General features: G+C 37.3%; 4 protein-coding genes across 10 annotated transcripts in view; 1 reads left to right on the top strand and 3 right to left on the bottom strand.

Moving 5' to 3' along the window:
- Nucleotides 1-5,955, bottom strand: part of LOC117326673 (zinc transporter ZIP11-like) — a 45,898-nt gene extending 39,943 nt beyond the window's left edge. The window contains exons 1-2 of the mRNA XM_033883401.1: nucleotides 5,804-5,955; nucleotides 1,670-1,708 (exon numbers count right to left, since the gene is read on the bottom strand). Of these exons, the coding sequence (XP_033739292.1) occupies nucleotides 1,670-1,708; nucleotides 5,804-5,911 (147 nt within the window). The 5' untranslated portion in view covers nucleotides 5,912-5,955. The remainder of the gene's footprint in view (nucleotides 1-1,669; nucleotides 1,709-5,803) is intronic.
- A 7,318-nt stretch (nucleotides 5,956-13,273) lies between these two features.
- LOC117326658 (E3 ubiquitin-protein ligase RNF181-like) lies at nucleotides 13,274-18,870 on the bottom strand. The gene is made up of 6 exons (XM_033883397.1): nucleotides 18,635-18,870; nucleotides 17,856-17,906; nucleotides 15,101-15,189; nucleotides 14,577-14,692; nucleotides 14,091-14,165; nucleotides 13,274-13,763 (listed from the first exon to the last, which is right to left on the bottom strand). Exons 1-6 carry the CDS (start codon nucleotides 18,712-18,714, stop codon nucleotides 13,704-13,706), a joined length of 471 nt encoding a protein of 156 aa, XP_033739288.1. The 5' UTR covers nucleotides 18,715-18,870; the 3' UTR covers nucleotides 13,274-13,703.
- A 3,366-nt stretch (nucleotides 18,871-22,236) lies between these two features.
- Nucleotides 22,237-27,097, top strand: part of LOC117326600 (cadherin EGF LAG seven-pass G-type receptor 1-like) — a 73,452-nt gene continuing 68,591 nt past the window's right edge. For all 7 annotated transcript variants that reach the window (XM_033883391.1, XM_033883384.1, XM_033883369.1 and 4 more), the window contains exon 1: nucleotides 22,237-22,593. The gene's annotated coding sequence lies outside the window, so the exon portion shown is untranslated. The remainder of the gene's footprint in view (nucleotides 22,594-27,097) is intronic.
- LOC117331938 (signaling mucin HKR1-like) lies at nucleotides 22,745-25,120 on the bottom strand. The gene has a single exon (XM_033890954.1). The coding sequence runs from the start codon at nucleotides 25,118-25,120 to the stop codon at nucleotides 22,745-22,747; it is 2,376 nt and encodes a 791-aa protein (XP_033746845.1).

Genomic DNA, 27,097 nt, shown 5'->3' with positions numbered 1-27,097 from the left:
GGATGACAGATATAAAGTAACAACTACAGGTATCTAACACAGGTGTCCAGTGGCACTGTCCATTACCTGTATAGGGGGATTTGTGGTCACACCTGACTGGACGTAGTGCACTACTAGTTTACCTGTAGCTTAAACGAAGTGCAATACTAGTTTAAACATAGTGCACTAGGACTAGGGTGTAAAGGTTAGCTTACACTCAACTGTAAATGGAATTGCATTATTGTTCAATGATTTCAGTATCTCCTATTATCATCACCTTGTATCCATCACAAGCTACAATTAGAGTCCCTATACAAACGTACTGGTCCGAGGTTAGATGACCTCACTATATCTAAAATTGTACCACATATATCTATTCCCACCAATTTTGGTTGTTTGAACAAGTTTTACTTGTTGCCAAATTACAATGAAAATGATGAAAGCAGATTTTATTTTAAGCAAATAATATAGATTTAGATTACACGTTGATATAAAAAGGTATCAGTTAACGTTAATATCATAAACATACATGATATTACATTAATCCACTATTTCAATCAAATAAATTGCTTAGTATAACAGGACGTATATATAACACGTATATTTCAATCAAATAAATTGTATTCATTTAAATGCTTCCGCAAGTTCGGTGCTGCCATCTGCTTCACTACTGTATCTCTTCCTGTCTAGGCCGAACAATGATGTCACATCTGATACTTATATCAGCCGACGCCATGATGATAATATTGATAATTTTGTGAGTGATACTCACATTTTTATGACAAGTTGATAATTACTTCTAGCTACAATTTCAAGTTCATTTATTACTTTGAGCTATACCGCTCATCAGTTGTGCATATATACAGTGCAATATAACATTTAACATATAAACAAAAACACACACTCACCACTATCGCACCTACAGTACGCCTAGAAGTGTAGAGAGATATCTAGCACTGCATATAATAATAACTATATTGTGATTAATAAACTCTCAAGAAGTTAGCTTAATTTAATGCAATATCACGTCTTCTATTAGCAGTTTTTATATATTTGGCCAAATTATATAGATCTTTTTGATTTTCTGTACAATGTACTCTGATCTACTCAGTTAAGGAAACAAGTGTTGCACGACGGGATAAGTTTGAAGTGCGATGTGCATGATTGCATGTATGAACAAATCAACAACCAGTTAGTTACCATTATTAATGAAAACTCAACGAAATACTGAAACAACTCTTAGAGTACCAAAACGACTTGAAAAAAAATATGCCGAACTGAGTGACTTCCAAAAAGAAACGAAACAACTGTTTATTTGAAGTACCGAAACGACCAAAAACCAAAACGACTGTACCCCCTATATGCAGCCACCTGACCACCAGACTACAGAACAAGTCATACCAGTCTGAGCCAGTAAGGTGACCTTATATATATACTCTACACCATTACATGTATGTCTGAACACCCTTACTGAGTGAATGGTCATAATGAGTGACATAGATAGTAACATTACTACACAATAAAATTGTGTGATAATATAAACAACAGTTTTCATAGAGTGAGGGTGACATAATTAAGCAGAGATAATGAGAGAATGTATTCAGTACTGTATTATTGATTAAAGAATCCAACATTTCTGAAAAATGTTTCTTGAAAATATTCTTTATTCTTGTAGGATAAGTATACTTACACCAGCAGCAAAGCCCAGGCTGGCATCCAACACCTTTCTCTGTAACAAACCAATATCTGACTTTGAAACATGAATAAGAATGATTAAGAGCTTTCTGTTTGTATTGTTCTAATTAAAATCTACTAAACACGTACTACATTATAGTTACTACTTAGTACATGTGTAATGACTTTTAGCCAAACAAAATGAGGGTGAAAATACATGGATATTGCCCAAATTTATCTGTATTTTATGTAAGGACAATACATTTGGTGTAGATTACAGTATGTATAGCTAGAATAATAGAATCTTACATTCTTACACACAGGTTGAGATATCACTGTCTACAGTGACAAATTGTAAGGAGTTGTAAATCTTTTTCATCACATTATCATCAATGTCCCATGAAAATATGTGTTGGAATTGATAACGTTATGAATTTGCGGCATGCATATGGTTACTGTACATAAATTATGACGTTACACTATTGTGAGTTGTATCATAGCGCTTGCCAGTTATCTTTTCCTACCCCGTGTGAGAATGAGTTATCTCATCCCTAAGGAATCACAGGATCACCCTGTAAGGTATGTCATTAGAGTAAATAATTATAAAAGGTTTGCTCCCTTTAGTTAATACACAACTGTAATATTTTCTACATTATACATTGTACCACTTGTATTATCCTTGTTGTGTTAACAATAAAATATTTTGCAATAAAAAGAGCCAATACTTATAGGCTTCACTTTTACTGAGCCAGTATACAAGCTGTCAGTTTCCTTATCTATGAACATTGAACATTACAATCAGCTGATCAAATTAAAGGTAGGACCATTAAACATGCACACATAACACTGTATTACTTTAATATTTCTACACTCTCATATATAATGTGCATTTTTGGTGAGACAATTATAATGTTCCTTTATTGGGTACGTAAATATTTCATATGTACATGTAGTTTTTATTATTTTCGCATGTGCTATACCCAAAATCACATATACATGTACATGGTACCTCTGGATATAGGCGAGACTTTTCCATTAAATTTGACAGGGGAGTAGAGAGCACTGTCATTGTATTATAAGAATCAGATGCTTATAATTTCAAAAGTTTATAAAGATAACAATCCATATAATGGTCTTAAAATTTTGAAGGCCGCTATGTTTTTTTTTTTGGTTTTATTAATAAAATTTTGAGAAATTAAAGCATCTTATTCTTATAAAATGATCAAGTACAATGTACCTGTGCCAAAAATACATATATGTGGTTTTATAAATAAGTCTGTTTTATCATAAACAACACAATGTACCTCATAGCCAGGTAATCATATGCATTTGTTTGTTGCTACAAAACGCAAAACTTTACACACGTATACATATATGTATATCGACACCCTAAAGTAATGCAGGCAGATACTGAATATTTTCATATTCCACGTGTCGCTGCTTCTTTCATTACATGTTACAAAAAAAGTGCCATTTTAAGCTGTAGTCGGGGAAGAAACCGACAAGATAGAGTAACGTCACTTTATAATATACAGTTTAAACAGGTACATGCAATGCGGCTTGACTTTTTACTCAAATACACTCAAATACTCAAATACAAAAAAATATACTCAAATACAAACGTATTTCACACACATAACCTCATTTTGTGCGTAACATGGTCATTAATGTGCGAATACGGCTGTGATCTTGCAAACTATGATACCCAGATCGGTTGGGATATTTAGGCTTTACCGAAATTGACTTGGAATTATCGAAATGGAGGGAATTCGAAATGGGGCTTAAAAAAGAATTATTTTCAGAGAACGGACCCAAATATATGTTCTGAAATGCCCAACTGGATCATATGCAAAAGATTAGGGGTTTATTTGACTGAGAAGTATTTTAAATCAATGTTTTAATCATTCGCGATTCGCAGCCCGATTGTCGTCGGAGTTGAATTACAGAAATGGCCAATAATGGACCCGAAATCGATATTTTCAGAAGAGAATGGACACCATATGGTATTCTTTGGTGTGTATAGAGGTCATATGTAAAATATCTTAGATTAATTTTCACTAGAAGTATTTTAAAATAATTGTCAAAATATCTGATTTACGACATAACGGACCTGAAATCAATATTTTTACGAGATAATGGACCCAAAATAGTGTTCTTTGGCATTTATAGAGGTCACCTGTTAAATATTTCTGATTTATTTTCTCAAGAAGTATTTTAAAATGATTATCAAAATACACCCCACGACCCAATTTTCGTTTCCGCATTGGGCGCGAGTAAATAAAGCAACAGGAAAACGGAAATCCGGATTATCTACACACAAATGCATAATTAATATTTATTATAAGAATTTCTTGTTATTTATAGTTTTATAACTATAGACATACTGTGGATGATTCTCCATATAAAATTGTTGTGGAACTTGTGATATTTTGTAAAAAAAATTCATTTTAACAATTTGAAAATATTGAATTTTTATTCTCACAAATCCAAATTTCAATCTTTGAGTAATTCATTCATTGAAAATTGAAGCCAAGGCAGTGAATTAATATTTTCCATACTAATTTTTCGATAAACTGCAAAAAAGTTTCCAGATGACTTTTTGTGCGATGCTGTCATAAAATGTCCATTATAATTTTAAAATTAAATTGACGTATTTCCAGTTCCGCGCCACCTAGTATGTTAATATGATAGCCAAGCTGTCAATATCCATAAAGCGAGTGTAGTCTCAGTCAGTCAGTGGATAGCGTTACCAAGTCTCTGATATGAATATTATTGTAAAATACAGTCTCTTATATGAATATTATTGTAAAATACAATGTGTCTTAATACATTTTGTTGTTCATGGTATTACATATCGTCGGACGCTAAATTATACTTATCTCCCAGTGTTAATTGTAGTGTAAGCGTAGTGCAATTAGCCGTGGGTATCCGACGATGTCCATACCCTGCCTACACTGCTTTCGGACATTTGCTAGATATCGTCCGTCCGTCGCCCACAGCTTCGTTAACGCAGATGTTTTTATCCTATAGTTTCCACTAAAAAATTAATAAAAAAAAAATAACCCTCTCACTGTACCCAAATCCCCGCACTTTTTATTTCTTTTAAAAGCATCCAACGATCCAGTGACCGTAATCGTCATTTTTGACGGGTTTATGGCAAGCCGTTTTAACATTTAATCCCATTTCCTCTTAAGGCAAAATATGCTTCAAATTCATTTCACTTAAGTGAAATACTTTTTACCTTAAGGTTAAAAGACTTTTTTTTGCATTATGTTTTATTTCACTTAAGTGAAAAAGAATTTCACTTAAGTGAAAAAGAATTTCACTTAAGTGAAATAAATTTTATTCATCTTAAGGGAAAATCTTTTTCACTTAAGTGAAATAAAACATAATGCAAATGCTACTGTTGCGTAGATAGGACACCCACTCTCATGAATCAGATAAGGACTAGTCCATCTATTGACCAAGCATTGGGTGTTTAATTTCTGACCAATTCGAGACCTTTTCTCTACTTCATTTGTTGTTAGTAAAATCAATACTATTTCCCATATGATTTACTTTCACTTATGTTTTAATTCCATTAAATATATGTTTTATTTATTTCCATTATGATAAGTGATAAGAACGTATCAAAGTTAAAGTTTACTCAAGCTGTTTCTTAGTTGACAGGTCCAAGGGGTTCATTCCATTATACCATGGGGTGGATAGGAGGACAGAGTGACTTTATGGACATATGGTCAGTTTTATTTACATTAGATGAAAAGAATTTCACTTAAGGGACAAGTATTTTGCATTATGTCTGCACATAATTTTTTTTCACTTAAGTGAAATTCTTTTTGTCTTAAGGGATATTAACATTTATTTGCATTATGTTTTATTTCACTTAAGTGAAAAAGAATTTCACTTAAGTGAAATTCTTTTCACCTTAAGGTGAATAAATTATTTGCATTATGTTTTTTTCACTTAAGTGAAATTATTTTTTCACTTAAGTGAAAAAACATCCCCTTAAGAGGAAATGGGATTAAATGTTAAAACGGCTTGCCATAGTATGGCAGGTTTCATCATTAAAGAAGAAGATACGTAACGTAACACACACCAGTAATACAGTATAGTAAACACACCTGTGCCGATTTCAGACGCAATAACGTACCTGATTGCTCTGGAACACAAACACCAGTCCTGCTCCAGCTGCTGTGAGTCCCCATGTAAACAATGTTCCCAGAATTGTCTGGACAGTAGCGCTGTAACCGGCTATCATTTTGCCAACTGTACATGTTGTGTAGGCCGACTTCCGGCTACATCGTTCCCACGTGATAACAAAATGAAAGTAGACAGCCTTGCACAAGACCCAGAAATTAGATGAGATCATGCGGTCGGCAGACCATGGCAATATTTTGTTAATGAAGTTCTTCTTCGACTCGGTGCTTCGATGACATATTAACATATTGTGTCTCAAGCAAATGAGCACATGCATATGTAGTGTATACTTTGAAAGTTTTTTTCTTTTTCTTTTTTTTTCTCAATCAAAATTAATTTAACCTTTTCTGAATGTCGACAGAAACATTTCAAAATGACTTATACTTACCTACATAACGAGGTATGGTTAGCCGACTATAATGACCTATCCTTAGCTACATAACGAGGTATGGTTAGCCGACTATAATGACCTATCCTTACCTACATAACGAGGTATGGTTAGCCGACTATAATGACCTATCCTTACCTACATAACGAGGTATGGTTAGCCGACTATAATGACCTATCCTTACCTACATAACGAGGTATGGTTAGTCGACTTTAATGACCTATCCTGATCTACATAACGAGGTATGGTTAGCCGACTATAATGTCCTATCCGTACCTACATAACGAGGTATGGTTAGCCGACTATAATGACCTATCCTTACCTACATAACGAGGTATGGTTAGCCGATTATAATGACCTATCCTTACCTACATAACGAGGTATGGTTAGCCGACTATAATGGCCTATCCTTACCTACATAACGAGGTATGGTTAGCCGATTATAATGACCTATCCTTACCTACATAACGAGGTGTGGTTAGCCGACTATAATGACCTATCCTTACCTACATAACGAGGTATGGTTAGCCGACTATAATGACCTATCCTTACCTACATAACGAGGTGTGGTTAGCCGACTATAATGACCTATCCTTACCTACATAACGAGGTATGGTTAGCCGACTATAATGACCTATCCTTACCTACATAACGAGGTATGGTTAGCCGACTATAATGACCTATCCTTACCTACATAACGAGGTATGGTTAGCCGACTATCATGACCTATCCTTACCTACATAACGAGGTATGGTTAGCCGACTATAATGACGAGGTATGGTTAGCCGACTATAATGTCCTATCCTTACCTACATAACGAGGTATGGTTAGCCGACTATACTGACCTATCCTTACCTACATAACGAGGTATGGTTAGCCGACTATAATTACTTATCCTTACCTACATAACGAGGTATGGTTAGCCGACTATAATGACCTATCCTTAACTACATAACGAGGTATGGTTAGCCGACTATAATGTCCTATCCTTACCTTCATAACGAGGTATGGTTAGCCGACCATAATGGCCTATCCTTACCTACATAACGAGGTATAGTTAGCCGACTATAATGACGAGGTATGGTTAGCCGACTATAATGTCCTATCCTTACCTACATAACGAGGTATAGTTAGCCGACTATAATGACGAGGTATGGTTAGCCGACTATAATGTCCTATCCTTACCTACATAACGAGGTATGGTTAGCCGACTATACTGACCTATCCTTACCTACATAACGAGGTATGGTTAGCCGACTATAATGACCTATCCTTACCTACATAACGAGGTATGGTTAGCCGACTATAATGACCTATCCTTACCTACATAACGAGGTATGGTTAGCCGACTATAATGACCTATCCTTACCTACATAACGAGGTATAGTTAGCCGACTATAATGACGAGGTATGGTTAGCCGACTATAATGACCTATCCTTACCTACATAACGAGGTATGGTTAGCCGACTATAATGACCTATCCTTACCTACATAACGAGGTATAGTTAGCCGACTATAATGACCTATCCTTACCTACATAACGAGGTATGGTTAGCCGACTATAATGACCTATCCTTACCTACATAACGAGGTATGGTTAGCCGACTATAATGACCTATCCTTACCTACATAACGAGGTATGGTTAGCCGACTATAATGACCTATCCTTACCTACATAACGAGGTATAGTTAGCCGACTATAATGACCTATCCTTACCTACATAACGAGGTATGGTTAGCCGACTATAATGATCTATCCTTACCTACATAACGAGGTATAGTTAGCCGACTATAATGACGAGGTATGGTTAGCCGACTACAATGGCCTATCCTTACCTACATAACGAGGTATGGTTAGCCGACTATACTGACCTATCCTTACCTACATAACGAGGTATGGTTAGCCGACTATAATGACCTATCCTTACCTACATAACGAGGTATGGTTAGCCGACTATAATGACCTATCCTTACCTACATAACGAGGTATGGTTAGCCGACTATAATGGCCTATCCGTACCTACATAACGAGGTATGGTTAGCCGACTATAATGGCCTATCCTTACCTACATAACGAGGTATGGTTAGCCGACTATAATGACCTATCCTTACCTACATAACGAGGTATGGTTAGCCGACTATAATGGCCTATCCGTACCTACATAACGAGGTATGGTTAGCCGACTATAATGACCTATCCTTACCTACATAACGAGGTATGGTTAGCCGACTATAATGACCTATCCTTACCTACATAACGAGGTATGGTTAGCCGACTATAATGACCTATCCTTACCTACATAACGAGGTATGGTTAGCCGACTATAATGACCTATCCTTACCTACATAACGAGGTATGGTTAGCCGACTATAATGACCTATCCTTACCTACATAATGAGGTATGGTTAGCCGACTATAATGACCTATCCTTATCTACGATAACGAGGTATGGTTAGCTGACTATAATGACCTATCCGTACCTACATAACGAGGTATGGTTAGCCGACTATAATGACCTATCCTTACCTACATAACGAGGTATGGTTAGCCGACTATAATGACCTATCCTTACCTACATAACGAGGTATGGTTAGCCGACTATAATGACCTATCCTTACCTACATAACGAGGTATAGTTAGCCGACTATAATGACCTATCCTTACTTACGGGCTATACAACCATCCAAGCCGGAAATACCAGCAGCTGATATACAGCTGCGCCACATCCATTGACATCCACGTTCTTGAAATGGACGTTTCAATGGCGCAGTGATGGTCGGCCCAATACCCGGACATGATCATGGTGACAAGTCGTCTATTACATGATATGAATACCTTGATCACAATGTATTTCCCTTGGTCCCTAACTGTACAAGAAGAGGCCAAATGGGTTCACATTGCTTGCCTGCTTTCAACACCAAGTGGCTTTATGTATTTCAGTTAATCAGAAGACGGCATTTGAATATTTTGTGACCTTCAATATGGGTGGCGCTAGGCCTTCTAATGCCAGTATGACGTAGAGAACTAAAATTTAGGTTTTAATTCTAAAATATATGTTAACGTACCTGATTATGATAAACGCCTTCCCCTTTATCTAGGGGTATGCCATTATTTATCATCCATTTAGATAGTTTGGTACATGTATTTTATATTCTACATTTTTTGTAGCAAACGGAACTCGAGGTATGGAGTACGTAAGTTTGTGTAGAAGATGCAGACGTTATAGGTTGGTAATGTTTCTGATCTTAAACTTTAACTGGATGAAAAACTTTGTCGGATACCATGATGGGAACCTATCAGCCATCTTGATTTCAGGGCTTTATGTTAATTAGAAGACGTTTGATTTTTTTAAAAAACCAAATTTGACCCCTGTAACCTTAGGATTAGGGTTAGAATTTGGGAGATTCAATTCGACTGAAAATTAAAAAAAGAGATGAATAACGGTAATAGTTGTTTTCATTGACAGTAGAACTAACGGTTCAGTAGTGATGTAAACTAACGACACAGAAACACAATGACGATTCAGAGGGTTAGTTCACTAAATTATATCTATTTCACAGGAAATGTCGACTGATGCTCACATTATTTCTGTTTTCATTGTAACAGATATATCTCTTTATCAGTTCATAGAAATATTGCCATTTCAAACAGTCCAGCATTCCTCTGAACCATTTACTTACAATTGTTCGTGTGATTATAATTCGCTAGAATATGGAAGCAATGGAGACACAACCAGGTCCATATCGTGCATGCAAAATATCCAAGTTACACTTACTTCTTACACTGTGGTCCAGTGACGCTGTGATGCTGGGAATCTCGACTGTTGAGTTTTGTGTTTGGCCGTGTTTCTCAAAATTATCAGAGACATTCCAACCACCTTCATTGTATGTACATCGCCCTTACAATTTGATACCTTTATTGCCTCAGACTTACCAATTACATGAAGGTTAATCAAAGTGGATAAAGTTCTTTAATATATAAATAATTTTCTTCTCAGGAAAATTTACCTCATACATCAAATTAAATGCAGTAATTTTTACGATTGATCAGAACTTGTTTTTTTTCAAATAATGCGGCCAGACCTGTTCAATTAGATGTTAAATTGAATTTGTTTCTTTCAAAGTTTTAATACAGACTGACCAAGTGTTGTAGGTTTGACCAAGTGTTGGAGATTTGACCAAGTGTTGGAGGTTTGACCAAGTGATGGAGGTTTGACCAAGTGTTGTAGGTTTGACCAAGTGTTGGACGTTTGACCAGCAAGTGTTGTAGGTTTGACCAAGTGTTGTAGGTTTGACCAAGTGCTGGAGGTTTGACCAATGCTGGAGGTTTGCCCAAGTGTTGTAGGTTTGACCAAGTGTTGTAGGTTTGACCAAATGTTGTAGGTTTGACCAAGTGTTGTAGGTTTGACCAAGTGTTGTAGGTTTGACCAAGTGCTGGAGGTTTGACCAATGCTGGAGGTTTGCCCAAGTGTTGTAGGTTTGCCCAAGTGTTGTAGGTTTGACCAAGTGTTGTAGGTTTGACCAAGTGTTGTAGGTTTGACCAAGTGTTGGAGGTTTGACCAAGTGTTGTAGGTTTGACCAAGTGTTGTAGGTTTGACCAAGTGTTGGAGGTTTGACCAAGTGTTGTAAGGTTTGACCAAGTGTTGTAGGTTTGACCAAATGTTGGAGGTTTGACCAGCAAGTGTTGTAGGTTTGACCAATGCTGGAGGTTTGACCAAGTGTTGGAGGTTTGACCAAGTGCTGGAGGTTTGACCAAGTGCTGGAGGTTTGACCAAATGTTGGAGGTTTGACCAAATGTTGGAGGTTTGACCAAATGTTGGAGGTTTGACCAAGTGTTGTAGGTTTGACCAAGTGTTGTAGGTTTGACCAAGTGTTGGACGTTTGACCAAATGTTGGAGGTTTGACCAGCAAGTGTTGTAGGTTTGACCAATGCTGGAGGTTTGACCAAGTGTTGGAGGTTTGACCAAGTGTTGTAGGTTTGACCAAGTGTTGGAGGTTTGACCAAATGTTGGAGGTTTGACCAAGTGTTGTAGGTTTGACCAAGTGTTGGAGGTTTGACCAAATGTTGGAGGTTTGACCAAGTGTTGTAGGTTTGACCAAGTGTTGTAGGTTTGACCAAGTGTTGTAGGTTTGACCAAGTGTTGTAGGTTTGACCAAGTGTTATAGGTTTGACCAATGCTGGAGGTTTGACCAAGTGTTGTAGGTTTGACCAAGTGTTGAAGGTTTGACCAAGTGTTGTAGGTTTGACCAAGTGTTGTAGGTTTGACCAAGTGCTGGAGGTTTGACCAAGTGTTGTAGGTTTGACCAAGTGTTGTAGGTTTGACCAAGTGTTGAAGGTTTGACCAAGTGTTGTAGGTTTGACCAAGTGTTGTAGGTTTGACCAAGTGTTGTAGGTTTGACCAAGTGTTGAAGGTTTGACCAAGTGTTGTAGGTTTGACCAAGTGTTGTAGGTTTGACCAAGTGTTGGAGGTTTGACCAAGTGTTGTAGGTTTGACCAAGTGTTGTAGGTTTGACCAAGTGTTGAAGGTTTGACCAAGTGTTGTAGGTTTGACCAAGTGTTGAAGGTTTGACCAAGTGTTGTAGGTTTGACCAAGTGTTGTAGGTTTGACCAAGTGTTGGAGGTTTGACCAAGTGTTGTAGGTTTGACCAAGTGTTGTAGGTTTGACCAAGTGTTGTAGGTTTGACCAAGTGTTGAAGGTTTGACCAAGTGTTGTAGGTTTGACCAAGTGCTGGAGGTTTGACCAATGCTGGAGGTTTGACCAATGCTGGAGGTTTGACCAAGTGCTGGAGGTTTAATCAAATTCTTTAATGCATCAAGTCAGCACCAGCACCAGTTGACAGTTGACACCAGCAGGCCAGACAGAAACTGATTCTGCACCACAACATAAGCTGGGCAGGCGAGTTAAAAATTCTGCCATGTCCCAGTGGTCAGGACCACTAATTTTACATAGTTATTAGGGTCAGGAAATGTCATCATAGGAAACCTAACAAGAATTTGCATGCTCTGTCATTTGATTGGGAAACTCATGAGACTCTGATCCGTCATTTGAGAAACAGACTGACTCAAACGATAGGGAAGAGTCCTGTTGGTTTGCAACATTGAGGAAAGGCAAACTTTATCTCTAAAACCCTGGTTTTAGAAGCGGCTATTACTATCTTTTAAGAGATATACTATATGGCATTTTAATTTACTTTTAAATGAAGAACCCATTATCATTGTGGCCGTAGATTCATTATCAATTGGATTTACAGGAAAATGTTTAGAGCTTTCCTTTGATTTCGAAAAGATTTCTTGCGTATGTGAATTCCAAGGAAGAGTTGATGAAAACTGCCCTTCCCCTTCTTACAAAGTACACATCTGTCTGAATGTATCACCATTTCTGGACCATAACTTAACTTCACACACTGCTTCTTATTGGGACTGCTAATCTAAGATTTATTTTTTGGTCATAAAGTCATTATTATTATGAATAGAAATTGATTTTCAACTACATAATAACTAAACTTACCTTGGACCGAATAACCTGAAACATCACATGGTGCTTCACTATGGACGCCATTTGCTTGGGATGACTTTTTAATATGAAAGGTCAAAGGTCACTGTTACTATTTATAGAAAATTGTGCTACCCTTTTAAAGCCAGAGTTCATTTGACAGATCTCTTGGTTGGGACTGGTTGGGATCATCAATTCTGTCAAAAAAGTTAACTTCAATTGGACCAATCTAACTCAAACATCACAGGCTGCTTTCTTATTGGAAGTGCTTGCTCATAATTGGTTTTCAAATTGAAAGGTTGACAGTCAGATGTCAATGTCACCTTTACTGAAAAAGACAAAACAGTCACTGGAAAATGAACCGAGAGGGCAAATTAGTGTCTTCAGCAATACATTATTTTAATACTATAAAATGTGACAAGATTCATGAAGGAAGGTCATATAAACGTACATGTACTACAGGTTCTCCTATGACGGAGGATATCTTATACATATGATTGTCAAGAAATAATTGAATAACAAAAAACAACAACACAATACTGTGATGAACACAATCTTTATTACTGAAGTGTTCAGGGAGGTACAAAGCGTACACATATATGAAAACGTCTGTGGAATAAGATCATTAACAGTCCTGCTGCATTATAAATAAATTATATCTGGTGTACTCTATATCACTTTTCTCACGAGTACTAAGTAATCATCTCTCCCTCAGAGAATGACCAGCAGTTCCCATGAGTAGCTCCCAGCTGGTACACTTAATTCCACCTATAAGGATTGGAATGTGGCAGTAGGTAGACTCGCACATTGTCAGAGGTCTTCACAGAGAAAGCCAATGGCTAGCCTGTCTTTAGCTACTCTAGTTTTCCAATGTGAATTCTGTGTAAACCAAACTGTCAGTTTTGATTTGGAGACTGATAATTTTATATCATATCCTTCAGTTCTTACTAGTCACTTTCCTGTAACAATCTCATCCGAACATGGAGTTGTGCAGCTCTTCCATTTCAAATTCTCGCTGTTTTGCTCTAGCCTGAAAAAAAAACCAAAAAAACCCCCTCAAATTATGAAGATTTCAAAGCATTTGAAACTAGGTTTATTTAGAGATTGTATTAAGAAATTAGCAGACAGAGACAGAAAATGTGGAGAGGGACGGTGGACAATCTGGGTGTGTCAGAAAGACAGATTTTGGAAGGAAGGGGGATAGTGAGGGATGGTTGATAATTTGGGCAAGTCAGTGTGACAGATTCTGGAAGGATGGGGAGGGGTTGGAAGGGATTGTGGATGGATGGGGAGGGATGGTGGATAATCTGGACAAATCAGTGTGACAGATTGTGGAAGGAAGGGTGAGTAGACTTACTTTGTGTTTTTTGTATGCTTCATAATCAGGATCATCAGTAGGTAATTCATGACGACATAGAGGACAACTGTTTACCTGTAAATAAATATCACGACATAGAGGACAACTGTTTACCTGTAAATAAATATCACGACATAGAGGACAACTGTTTACCTGTAAATAAATATAACGACATAGAGGACAACTGTTTACCTGTAAATAAATATCAACAGAGCTCATTCAGTCATGTTATAATTAATCTGTAAAAGCTTATCATCATTATCAGCCATGTCTCTCTGCTGCCTTCTGGAACACCCCCCATCTCCGCACAAAAAAAAAGAAAAAAAAGAAAGTTTATTCAATTTTGAACTTACATGTTATTTACTGCTGATTAATATGTTGTAACTATTGTGTATAGTTCAGTTTATCAAATTTGGTTGTTATATGCTATAAGGAATTATTGATTTATGATTAATTGCATGTGATGTTAAGTAGGTAGATCATCACCTTCTCTAGCCAGGGTAGGATACATTTGGAGTGGAACCGATGACAGCATGGTATTTCCTTAAGTTCATCCTCCTCATCAAACAGACCTAAACACACAGGACATTTCTTCTCCAGAGCTGAAAAATAGAGTGGAAACAAAATATAAAAAACAGGCCATGAAATATGCTGCAGTATTTCTTTTTTAACTTGTATGAATCTCTTTACGCACTGAAATATCTTTTAAGTTGTATCTAATTAATAATGCATAGTCGATCTTCATATTTTGTCATTACCATGATTCAAGGATGCTTTGCATAAAATTTCCATAAATTTCAACTTCTGGAAAACAGAGATACATGCTTTCCTGAATGGACTTGGCAAAGTAAATTCAATTGCATGTTCCTTGCTCAAAGAATGGCTGACTTATTAAGTCTAGTTACAATCTCTTCATCCTTTCTTTAAAATTCTTTATGAATACCAAAACATATTCTACTGAGCTGTTGATGAACTGTTATGACCAATACATGTACTATGTATAGACTTACCAGCTTCAGCAGGTGTCACCAGGTGGGTAGGTAATGATTCCACAACCTTCTTTGAAGCAGGTGGAGATTTCCCCTCTCCTCCAAAAACCCTGTAAACATGACAATCTTGTCTTGACTTCGGTAACACTGAATATCATCTTCCTGACTTATATGATTTATGCAAATCATAATATTTGAAAACGAAAAATGAAAATACAAAAATATGTAATCTAATTTCATGTTGTTTACAAGGTATAACAATCAACATAACTTCAAGGTAACAAAGTTTGTTTTGGATATTGGAAGAAAACCAACAAGGAAAAAGCAACCAATCTGATTAAAATCATATCTTGATCTGTACTCCCATTCTGTAAATTACACGCTGCTGCAGCAGCCTGCTACGCCATATCTTGATCTGTTGTCTCATTCCATAAAAACTACTATGCACTATGTCAAGATGAAGCAGACTGTAGTTTACGGAACAGGAGTTCAAGATATGATTTTAATCAGATTGGAAAAGCAATATGCCATCAGTGGGGAAATAACTAACCCTACAGAAAAAAAACACTGACCCCACAACAAGATACAAACAAACAAGAAAGGTGTTTGGCTGAATTTATCACAAGTAACAACGAGTAAAGACAATACATATGTGACAAATTTAATATGCAACACACCAAGCACACATTCAACAAAGCACACTGAACTGTCAACCAAACTATAGTCGAATAATCAATAGATTAGGTGTGAAAAATAGATTGGGTGTGAAAAATAAATTAGTCTTATGAACATTTCTCATAATCAGTCATTCATAGTATTAATAAATAACCAGTACTACATAATGTCATTACATAATTCAGTTCATTATAGAATATAGATACACAAATTTTCTCTAATAATTATATCTGAATATCAAATATCATCAGATCCACAACACTAAAATAATAAATAAAAGATATTTACATCAGATTCCCTTTATATCAATGTAATATAACTTGTGAATTTCGTCTTTACATAAAGAGAACTTCTCTGTACATATAAGCATATAAAAAAAACATCAGATGTCTATACATGAAATATTACACCAAAAACCCCCAGCCTCAAACATGCCCCCCCCCCCCCCCCCCCCCCTATCTAAAATTAAGTAAATAATGGTTGGTGGGTGTGGAAAAACTAACATTGAAGGTAAGACAAAATGTGCTGAAACCGCTGCAAAGCCTTCAGAAAATTTGTCTTGACAAAGACGTCCGACGGAAAGTGGCCAATTCCAGCACCTGTTGACCACTGACAAAATGGGAAGGCAAAATAATCAGTTTGCTCTACTCCAAGACCACATCTGGGGTAAACTAAGTTAACCACAACCAAAGTTGGAATACAAGTGTCTGCTGCAGGGATGTAATTACTCATTTTGAGTAAAATACCAGCATTGTCCCCTATTGCGAATGCATCTCGAAGCCAAGGCTGCCATGTTCTAAGGGAGAGTGGTCTGAAGCTACAATTGATTCTACAATCAGTGTATTAGTGATAATAGCTTTCCAAACAATCTGATTAAAATTAGACTTGTAATTTTCACTCCTCTACGATACACTTCAATACAAGATCTAACGATGCCCTGTAGAAGGTCATCTCAGCTGACCTTTGAGCTTCAAATATAAGCCAATGAAAACTGGTCAATGACATCATTAATCAACCAATGACAAAAGAGTCTTATACGAGCCTTCGGTTGCGTCTCCTTAGCATTTACGACTCAATTCAACGCTTGATTTGAAATACATTTACGCAAAACTTCACAAACATAACTGCATTATGTTAATGCATGGCCACGGTAATAGAAATATTGCTAATCCTCTGGATGTTACATTTAAAGAAGAATAGAAAACGTTTAAACAATATCTCATAGGACGGATTGTGTTGCCATCTGGATTTCGAAAAGCGTTACCGTACATGTTATAATTATATTCCCTTTCAAAGTTTTTTTTTATGACGCTGTTGCCTTCGCTGTCTATCTCTTGCACAATGAAGGAAAAACCAAACGGACAGCACATGATTGTTAAATTTTAAATTCGTTGAGGTTTCTTGGTGAGCCGGAGTGAGCGAAGCCATGTTGTTTACCATTGCTATCAACCTCGGTTACCTCGGGAATGTTATGTAAGTATTCATACTTCCGAAGAAAGAAATAACTCTGAAAATTTTATAGGCAGCGCGTTGATTGACTGAGCTCAAAGGTCATGATGAGATCACCTCCTACGGGGCGTCGTTAGATCTTGTATTGAAGTGTATCATAGAGTATCTTAGAGGAGTGGAAATTACAAGTCTAATTTTAATTAGATTGCTTTCAAAACACCTGGTGCTTGTTTTTCTTTAATCTGGTTCGCTTTGCCCTAAATCCTGTTTGCCCTACGTTGTCTCGCCCTAACTGAAAATTTAGGGCAAAAACTTGCTTGGTATTTTCTTCCATTTTAGTAGCTTTAATATAAGTCACAAATCAACTTTCATTAAAATCAATTTAATGTGTTACAATGTTTTGTTTTCTTGATATAGGCCTAATATGTCCATTCTTGGCCTCAGTGAAAAATGAACAGGTTTCGTTCTCAATTTTCTGATATAAATTATATTGTTATAATGAAAAGAAATATACGTAAGTTTAGTATGTTTAATAACTTATTTATAATTTGTATAAAAAGTACACTATATTTCAAAGACATGACCGGAGCTTCTTAATGTTTCCAATAACATGAATATCTCAGTATACATTCTCTGCTGTTGTCTTAATTACCTGCCATATTCTAGATCCCATTCAGCTGCAAGTCCGCTGTCCAGGAGTAATCTGAAACATAATACCGATACGGTGATACCCTTATTATATGTTCTTCATATCTGTTATTATAATTTGGAAAGTAAAGAAAAGGTTTGTGAAGTATTTAATAGGATAGTCATATTACAATTCAATTGCAATCAGTAATCTAGACTATATATTTAGTTTAAATAAATAAAAATAGAAGAAACATAAATTACAATGTATGGCCTCACTAATAATTAATGTAATGGACATACAACTGTACATGTATTTAAACTATAATGCATTCAAGGCCTCCTGTCAGATTTCAATTTCTGCCATCTGGGTCAAGTTGTTCAAAAGGTGATCAACTATAGACTAATCACATTTTAACATTTTCCAATCCTGATATAACAATTTCTGGTAGAATTAACTTGACAAAATTTTAGGAAATTCTGTAATACCAACTGGCATAATTTAAAGATGATATACTCACAAAAGTTGCAAGAAATGAAAACTGAAATTTTTAAGTAATTTTTTCACTAGGGGATCAAGTGATTAAGCTATAATCACCTTTAAACTGGGCCCTGGTAGCCTGGTGTAAAATTACATTGTGATAATCACTGAAATGCGTGTCCAATTACTATCAAAAACTGTATTTGCTATAGTGTCGACATATGACACGTCAATACGTGTGAAAAACACAGCAGCTCTAATTACAAGACATATACAGTACATTACAATGTTGTTGCTGCACACGTATAATTAATTACACCTACCTTGCCATGTGTAACAAGTGATTCGGTTGTTCGCCATCTTTCAGAGGCTCACAATCATGTTCATCAAAATAAGACGCCATTACAGTTTGATGATTTTTTCTGAATCTGGAACAGAACCGTCGTCACTACCGTTTTCAGTCTGTCATCGACTATATAGCTTCAGAAAGATGTTTCTAGATTCTGTTTTGACAGTCATGATATCCCGGAAGTGAAAGGCTTAGGAAGGGTGCGTTCGTATACACATTGATAGAGTTGACAGATAAGCTTACGGACAAACCGGTACGTCTGTTTTTATGTATTTTTCAGGCATAAATCTCGATGGACTTGCCGGTGCTAATACAGGCCTTAAAATTCTTTGTCAAAGTTCGTCTCAAAACAAATAAAATCAAAACAAATAAATCACCAGGTCCGTCCTTACCAACCGTTTGAAAACGGCCTTGTTATAAGTTAACTTGGGTTATCTCCCTTACAACACAGTTTCACGTGCAATTTAGCCTACACTAAACTGTCCATAATGCATATTGAAAAAATAAAGCTAATTATGTCAGAAGATAACAATCTGATTACCATTTTGTCACATAAAACTCTGAGATGTATGTTTGTAGATGTATTGAGAGAGAGAGAGAGAGAGAGAGAGAGAGAGAGAGAGAGAGAGAGAGAGAGAGAGAGAGAGAGAGAGAGAGAGAGAGCACTGGCATCGTTAAGCTGGAGAAAGAGTCGAATTATTACAATATGGCGACTTCATTCATCGTGTCATGCATCCAGCCTTGGAATAAATTGTCAGAAGAGGTAGTCTCGGCACCATGTATTTTAAACTGTTTTAAACTGTGATAAATGATGAGACCCAAATATACCAGTGATAACATTCCAACACTTTGAAACATCAAAATATGCTTGCTGTAAGAGGCGACTTACATTGTATGGCATTGGCATTGGCATATTAAATCTTCAAAATATTGAAGGTCAAAATTTGGTAGAAATTCCCGTATATAGGTCTAGACCTCATGGGATTGCAGCCATTGATTAAATGCAACAATGATTTGACAATATGTGACGTCATAAACAAACAATTGCTAATATAATATTGCGATCAGGTATAGGTATATACATATTGCTGACAAAGTCTGCCGGTGTCCATTCATTAAAGGGGTATTCCTTTGTTCGAACGCCAGATGTGTGTTGTGCAGTTATCTATAAGATGTAGCTTAAACTCATATTTATGATTAGCTGTGATGGAATAAATATCATATTTGTACAGAAAATCCACAAAACTCTGCCGCTCTGCATCCGAACTGGAATATTCAGCTACGCCTCCTACGCTTCATTGTGACACCATCAGTTCGCTAAAAATCACATGATTGGGTAAAGCTTATCACGACATGCATAGCGAGTGATGTAGGTGTACCATTTTTTGTTGTGATTATAAACCCCATTTATAGCTCGTTTACATAAATTACTTATGTTAAGGTAACCTGCATAGCTAGTAAATGAACATGAAAAAAAACATTTAAGATATTACAAACAAACATTATCTGTGTGTACAAAGTCGCATAAATATGAGCATCAAAGGGCGCAAACACGTGTGCCGTGTTTACAAACTGATGTGTACATGATAACAATGCACTTGTAAAATCATTTATTGTGGTTCGATGAGGTTATATTTTGTTAGAGTGTCTGATTTGTGAGCATGGTAACTTCATTAAGAGTCTGTACTCCAACAGTGTTAGAGGATTACAAGGCGAGAAACTTATGACAGACGCCACAGACTAACCTCTAACTTCCCAAACGTCTCTGCACTGCGCAGAATGTCAAATGTTCTAAGTTAGGATTTTGATTATATAAAACAGTTAAATTACATTTAAATTACTTACGATGTTATGTTATTACCTATATTCATGAATCCATCATTAAATCCACAAAAATTGCAATAAAAGAGACACAATCACGATTATTTACATTTCCGGGCTTCACTCCGGTTCACTCTGATTGAAAATGGTGGTTCGATAAAAACATACGAAAAGCTATTTGCTTCGTACTTTGTATTTGTTCCGCTTGGTACACACATTCCGTATTTTTAACAACCAATGCCGCCATGTTCGAAATAGGTTACTTGAAGCGGTGAAATGATGTAGCAAAGTATTTTGAGGCAAATCATTATTGATTAGGCGTGAATTAGTGATTCGAGTGTTGAAACCGTTGTCACCAAGTTTAGAGTTGCAAATACTTATGTTATTGTATTTTTCTTTCCGTCCTGAAATCAGAGCGGAACAGCGCAGTGTCAATCGGCAATAGGGTTCGGTTGCTAAAGGTCGGTTGGCGCCAGAACCAAAAAATAGCCATAGACCTTAGCTAGCTAAGTAGTCAGTCTGTTGTGTCAACTATCAATTTATCCCGCAGAACTTCCCATGCAGAAGCAATGCGAATTCCTCGTGCGATTCGACTGACACGGCCTCCTTCGCTCATTTCCATCTTCCCAACTAGAATGTAGTTTTTTTTATGACGTTCGCTATCTTGTCGTGTCCTCATTTTCTCGCCGATTTACCCATTAGCTAAACGTTTACTCGGGCAGCCGTGTACGCCATTTTAGCTTGTGTTTGTGAACTTGTCTGTGCATGCTCGTATTAATAGTCGTTGATGGCGATACATTTTCGCACTTCGGTTCGAAGACACTGTTTTTAAGAACTGGGTTATCTTCGGGCTTTGGGTGTTGTATTACGGTAAAGTTTATAACTTTTACTAGTTGAGGAAAATACGAGATTTCCGTTTACTTTTGTTTTCATAGCACAAACTCACTTCAACGACGGAATACCCATTTAAGAAAGAAATCCAATATTCCTTTAGATATCGATCATGTTGTAGGGATATCCTCTCCCATTTGATACGGTCCACTTACAACACAGGCGTCTGCTTTTGGTTAGTATTAATAGAAAAACAAATTAGCCCTACTCCTACTACTATAGTAGGAGTAGGGTCTAATATTTCCCCATTAAATACTAACCAGAAGCCGACGCCTGTGCTTACAATCCACACTTTATCAGTAATTCATCAAGGTCTCAGAATTAGTATCAGCTTTTAGCTTGTTTTCCAATCCTATATTTATATGATTTGTATTGTGATGTTGTGTGTAAGTATTTAAATATCAATAAAATATTGTTTAAACACAGGTCTCCTATGAAACGTGTCGGACCGTGCGTCACTAAGTGAACCGAAGGAAGAATGCTTATTTTCGTGGATTTCGACGTCACCGACGTTACGTAATAAGAGCAAGTGGACATTTCAACAACATACATTTTATCTGAGACGTCAGGAATCATGGCTAGAAAATCATGAAAGTTTGTATTAAGGGCAAGTGCAGCCTCTGATTTGAATGGAGAAGTCATTCTCTTTCCGAAACCAATATCTATAGATACATTGGATTTCTTTAAAATTGAATGGAACAGCGAAAGAGTCATTTGACTGCGGAAGAGGCCCTCAAGTTATCGATCGCCGTGGAGCAGCCACATCTGGGCGGTTCAATATTGGAACATGCTTTTGTTCGCATTTCTAGGTTCGATCGATCGCCGGTCGTGCCGGGAAGCTTGTTAGCGCGAAGGCTGCCGGAATGTCACTATCGCCTGGTCTCCTTGAAGGGATCCACATCGTCCATGTTACTCTTTGAGAATCAGACAAATCCTGTCCTACTTGTCCAGACAGACCACAACAAGTACAAAGTCAAGTGGCAGTGGAAATCCACACAACTGTGCTTCCATCCAGCTACATAGGAAGTGAAGCGACACACGACTGTGTTCAGGCCAGACGGTGTCAATGGTATCTGTTGCTGAGCTTTACTAGCGGAACTATATAGTGACTACTGTTGAATGGACTAGGAACAAAAACTGATTCCAATATTGTTTGTTTCATGTGACAGAAAGATTAGGCGGAAGTGAATCATACAGAATCATGGGTGGAAGATCTACAAGGTAAGCATGATATATCACGATACTGCCAAGTATGTGTAATGTTCTCGACCAATGGCATTATCTTATATTATATATGTATACTGTACTACGAAAGGGGAACACTGTTTCATACAAAGTGGGGCATGCTATGTACTGTGAATCTGCAAATTCTTCATACTGTGGTAATTCCTTTAGTACAGACTCCTCGGTTACTCCGTAATGTGTAGGTAGTGTGGATCTCTATATTACTCCGTACTGTGTAGGTAGTGGGGATCTCTGTATTACTCCGTACTGTGTAGGTAGTGTGGATCTCTGTATTACTCCGTACTGTGTAGGTAGTGTGGATCTCGGTATTACTCCGTACTGTGTAGGTAGTGGGGATCTCTGTATTACTCCGTACTGTGTAGGTAGTGGGGATCTCTATATTACTCCGTACTGTGTAGGTAGTGGGGATCTCTGTATTACTCCGTACTGTGTAGGTAGTGTGGATCTCTATATTACTCCGTACCGTGTAGGTAGTGTGGATCTCTGTATTACTCCGTACTGTATAGGTAGTGTGGATCTCTATATTACTCCGTACTGTGTAGGTAGTGTGGATCTCTATATTACTCCGTACTGTGTAGGTAGTGTGGATCTCTGTATTACTCCGTACTGTGTATGTAGTGAAGATCTCTATATTACTCCGTACTGTGTAGGTATTGTGGATCTCTATGTTACTCCGTACTGTGTATGTAGTGGGGATCTCTATATTATTCCGTACTGTGTATGTAGTGGCGATCTCTGTATTACTCTGTACTGTGTAGGTAGTGTGGATCTTTATATTACTCCGTACTGTATAGGTAGTGTGGATCTCTATATTACTCCGTACTGTGTAGGTAGTGTGGATCTCTATATTACTCCGTACTGTGTAGGTAGTGAAGATCTCTATATTACTCCGTACTGTGTAGGTATTGTGGATCTCTATGTTACTCCGTACTGTGTAGGTAGTGTGGATCTCTGTATTACTCCGTACTGTGTATGTAGTGAAGATCTCTATATTACTCCGTACTGTGTAGGTATTGTGGATCTCTATGTTACTCCGTACTGTGTAGGTAGTGTGGATCTCTATATTACTCCGTACTGTGTAGGTAGTGTGGATCTCTGTATTACTCCGTACTGTGTATGTAGTGAAGATCTTTATATTACTCCGTACTGTGTAGGTATTGTGGATCTCTATGTTACTCCGTACTGTGTATGTAGTGGGGATCTCTATATTACTCCGTACTGTGTAGGTACTGGAGATCTCTGTATTACTCCGTACTGTGTAGGTAGTGTGGATCTCTATATTACTCCGTACTGTGTAGGTAGTGTGGATCTCTGTATTACTCCGTACTGTGTATGTAGTGAAGATCTCTATATTACTCCGTACTGTGTAGGTATTGTGGATCTCTATGTTACTCCGTACTGTGTAGGTAGTGTGGATCTCTATATTACTCCGTACTGTGTAGGTAGTGTGGATCTCTGTATTACTCCGTACTGTGTATGTAGTGAAGATCTCTATATTACTCCGTACTGTGTAGGTATTGTGGATCTCTATGTTACTCCGTACTGTGTATGTAGTGGGGATCTCTATATTATTCCGTACTGTGTATGTAATGTGGATCTCTGTATTACTCCTTACTGTGTAGGTAGTGTGGATCTCTATATTACTCCGTACCGTGTAGGTAGTGTGGATCTCTATATTACTCCGTACTGTGTATGTAGTGTGGATCTCTATATTACTCAGTACTGTGTAGGTAGTGTGGATCTCTATATTACTCCGTACTGTGTAGGTAGTGTGGATCTCTATATTACTCCATACTGTATAGGTAGTGTGGATCTCTATATTACTCCGTACTGTGTAGGTAGTGTGGATCTCTATATTACTCCGTACTGTGTAGGTAGTGTGGATCTCTGTATTACTCCGTACTGTGTAGGTAGTGTGGATCTCTATATTACTCCGTACCGTGTAGGTAGTGTGGATCTCTATATTACTCCGTACTGTGTATGTAGTGTGGATCTCTATGTTACTCCATACTGTGTAGGTAGTGGTGATCTCTGTATTACTCCGTACTGTGTAGGTAGTGTGGATCTCTGTATTACTCCGTACTGTGTAGGTAGTGTAGATCTCTATATTACTCCGTACTGTGTATGTAGTGTGGATCTCTATATTACTCCGTACTGTGTATATAGTGCAGATCTCTATATTACTCCGTACTGTGTATGTACTGTGGATCTCTATATTACTCCGTACCGTGAAGGTAGTGTGGATCTCTATATTACTCCGTACTGTGTATGTAGTGGGGATCTCGATATTACTCCGTACTGTGTAGGTAGTGTGGATCTCTATATTACTCCGTACTGTGTAGGTAGTGTGGATCTCTATATTACTCCGTACTGTGTAGGTAGTGTGGATCTCTATATTACTCCGTACTGTGTATGAAGTGTGGATCTCTTTATTACTCCGTACTGTGTAGGTAGTGTGGATCTCTATATTACTCCGTACTGTGTATGTAGTGTGGATCTCCATGTTACTCCGTACTGTGTATGTAGTGTGGATCTCTATATTACTCCATACTGTGTATGTAGTGTGGATCTCTATATTACTCCGTTCTGTGTATATAGTGTATATCTCTATATTACTCAGTACTGTGTATGTAGTGTGGATCTCTATATTACTCCATATTATGTAGGTAGTGTTGATCTCTATATTACTCCGTACTGTGTAGGTAGTGGGGATCTCTGTATTACTCCGTACTGTATATGAAGTGTGGATCTCTATATTACTCCGTACTGTGTATGAGGTGTGGATCTCTATATTACTCCATATTATGTAGGTAGTGTTGATCTCTATATTACTCCGTACTGTGTAGGTAGTGGGGATCTCTGTATTACTCCGTACTGTATATGAAGTTTGGATCTCTATATTACTCCGTACTGTGTATGTTTGGTTTGTTTTGTTTAACGTCCTATTAACAGCAAGGGTTATTTGGTTACACTACATACACAGTACGGAGTAATATAGAGATCCACACTACATACACAGTACGGAGTAATACAGAGATCTACACTACCTACACAGTACAGAGTAATATAGAGATCCACACTACCTATACAGTACGGAGTAATATAGAGATCCACACTACCTACACAGTACGGAGTAATATAAAGATCCTTAATTCATACACAGTACGGAGTAATATAGAGATCCACACTACCTACACCGTACGGAGTAATATAGAGATCCACACTACCTACACAATACGGAGTAATATAGAGATCCACACTACATACACAGTACGGAGTAATATAGAGATCCACACTACCTACACAGTACGGAGTAATACAGAGATCCCCAGTACCTACACAGTACGGAGTAATATAGAGATCCCCACCACATACACAGTACGGAGTAACATAGAGATCCACACTACCTACACAGTACGGAGTAATATAGAGATCCACACTACATACACAGTACGGAGTAATATAGAGATCCACACTACATACACAGTACGGAGTAATATAGAGATCCACACTACATACCCAGTACGGAGTAATATAGAGATCCACACTACCTACACAGTACGGAGTAATATAGAGATCTACACTACCTACACAGTACGGAGTAATACAGATATCTCCAGTACCTACACAGTACGGATTAATATAGAGATCACACATACACAGTACGGAGTAATATAGAGATCCACACTACATACACAGTACGGAGTAATATAGAGATCCACACTACCTACACAGTACGGAGTAATATAGAGATCCACACTATATACACAGTATGGAGTAATATAGAGATCTTCACTACCTACACAGTACGGAGTAATATAGAGATCCACACTACCTACACAGTACGGAGTAATATAGAGATCCACACTACCTACACAGTACGGAGTAATATAGAGATCCACACTACCTACACAGTACGGAGTAATATAGAGATCCACACTACCTACACAGTTATGAGTAATATAGAGATCCACACTTCATACACAGTACGGAGTAATATAGAGATCCACACTACATACACAGTACGGAGTAATATAGAGATCCACACTACCTACACAGTACGGAGTAATACAGAGATCTCCAGTACCTACACAGTACAGAGTAATATAGAAATCCACACTACCTACATAATACGGAGTAATATAGAGATCCCCACTACATACACAGTACGGAGTAATATAGAGATCCACACTACATACACAGTACGGAGTAATATAGAGATCCACACTACCTACACAGTACGGAGTAATATAGAGATCCCCACTACATACACAGTACGGAGTGATATAGTGTTACCGGTAACTGATATAAGTTACAATGATATTCATTATAGATATATATTTTAAGGTGTAGGATATGGGTTTGCTAATAATGAGTTGTGATAATGTGATATGCTATTTCGGAAAAAAAAGAGTGGAATATACGTATTTGACTACTGCAAGTATCAAATGATATTCCTCGCCAATATGGCGGCATGTTT

This window comes from Pecten maximus, chromosome 1 (genome assembly GCF_902652985.1).
Source record: "Pecten maximus chromosome 1, xPecMax1.1, whole genome shotgun sequence".
NCBI lineage: Eukaryota > Metazoa > Mollusca > Bivalvia > Pectinida > Pectinidae > Pecten > Pecten maximus.
This window is presented reverse-complemented; position numbering and strand designations above follow the sequence as displayed.

Coding starts and splice junctions, on each gene's coding strand:
- LOC117331938 (XM_033890954.1), bottom strand. CDS start 25,120: ATGGAGATCCACACTACATACACAGTACGGAGTAATATAGAGATCCAC.
- LOC117326658 (XM_033883397.1), bottom strand. CDS start 18,714: ATGGCGTCTTATTTTGATGAACATGATTGTGAGCCTCTGAAAGATGGC. Junction 14,693..15,100: donor GGTGACACCTGCTGAAGCTG/GTAAGTCTATAC, acceptor TCTATTTTTCAG/CTCTGGAGAAGAAATGTCCT. Junction 14,166..14,576: donor TCCTACCCTGGCTAGAGAAG/GTGATGATCTAC, acceptor ATTTATTTACAG/GTAAACAGTTGTCCTCTATG.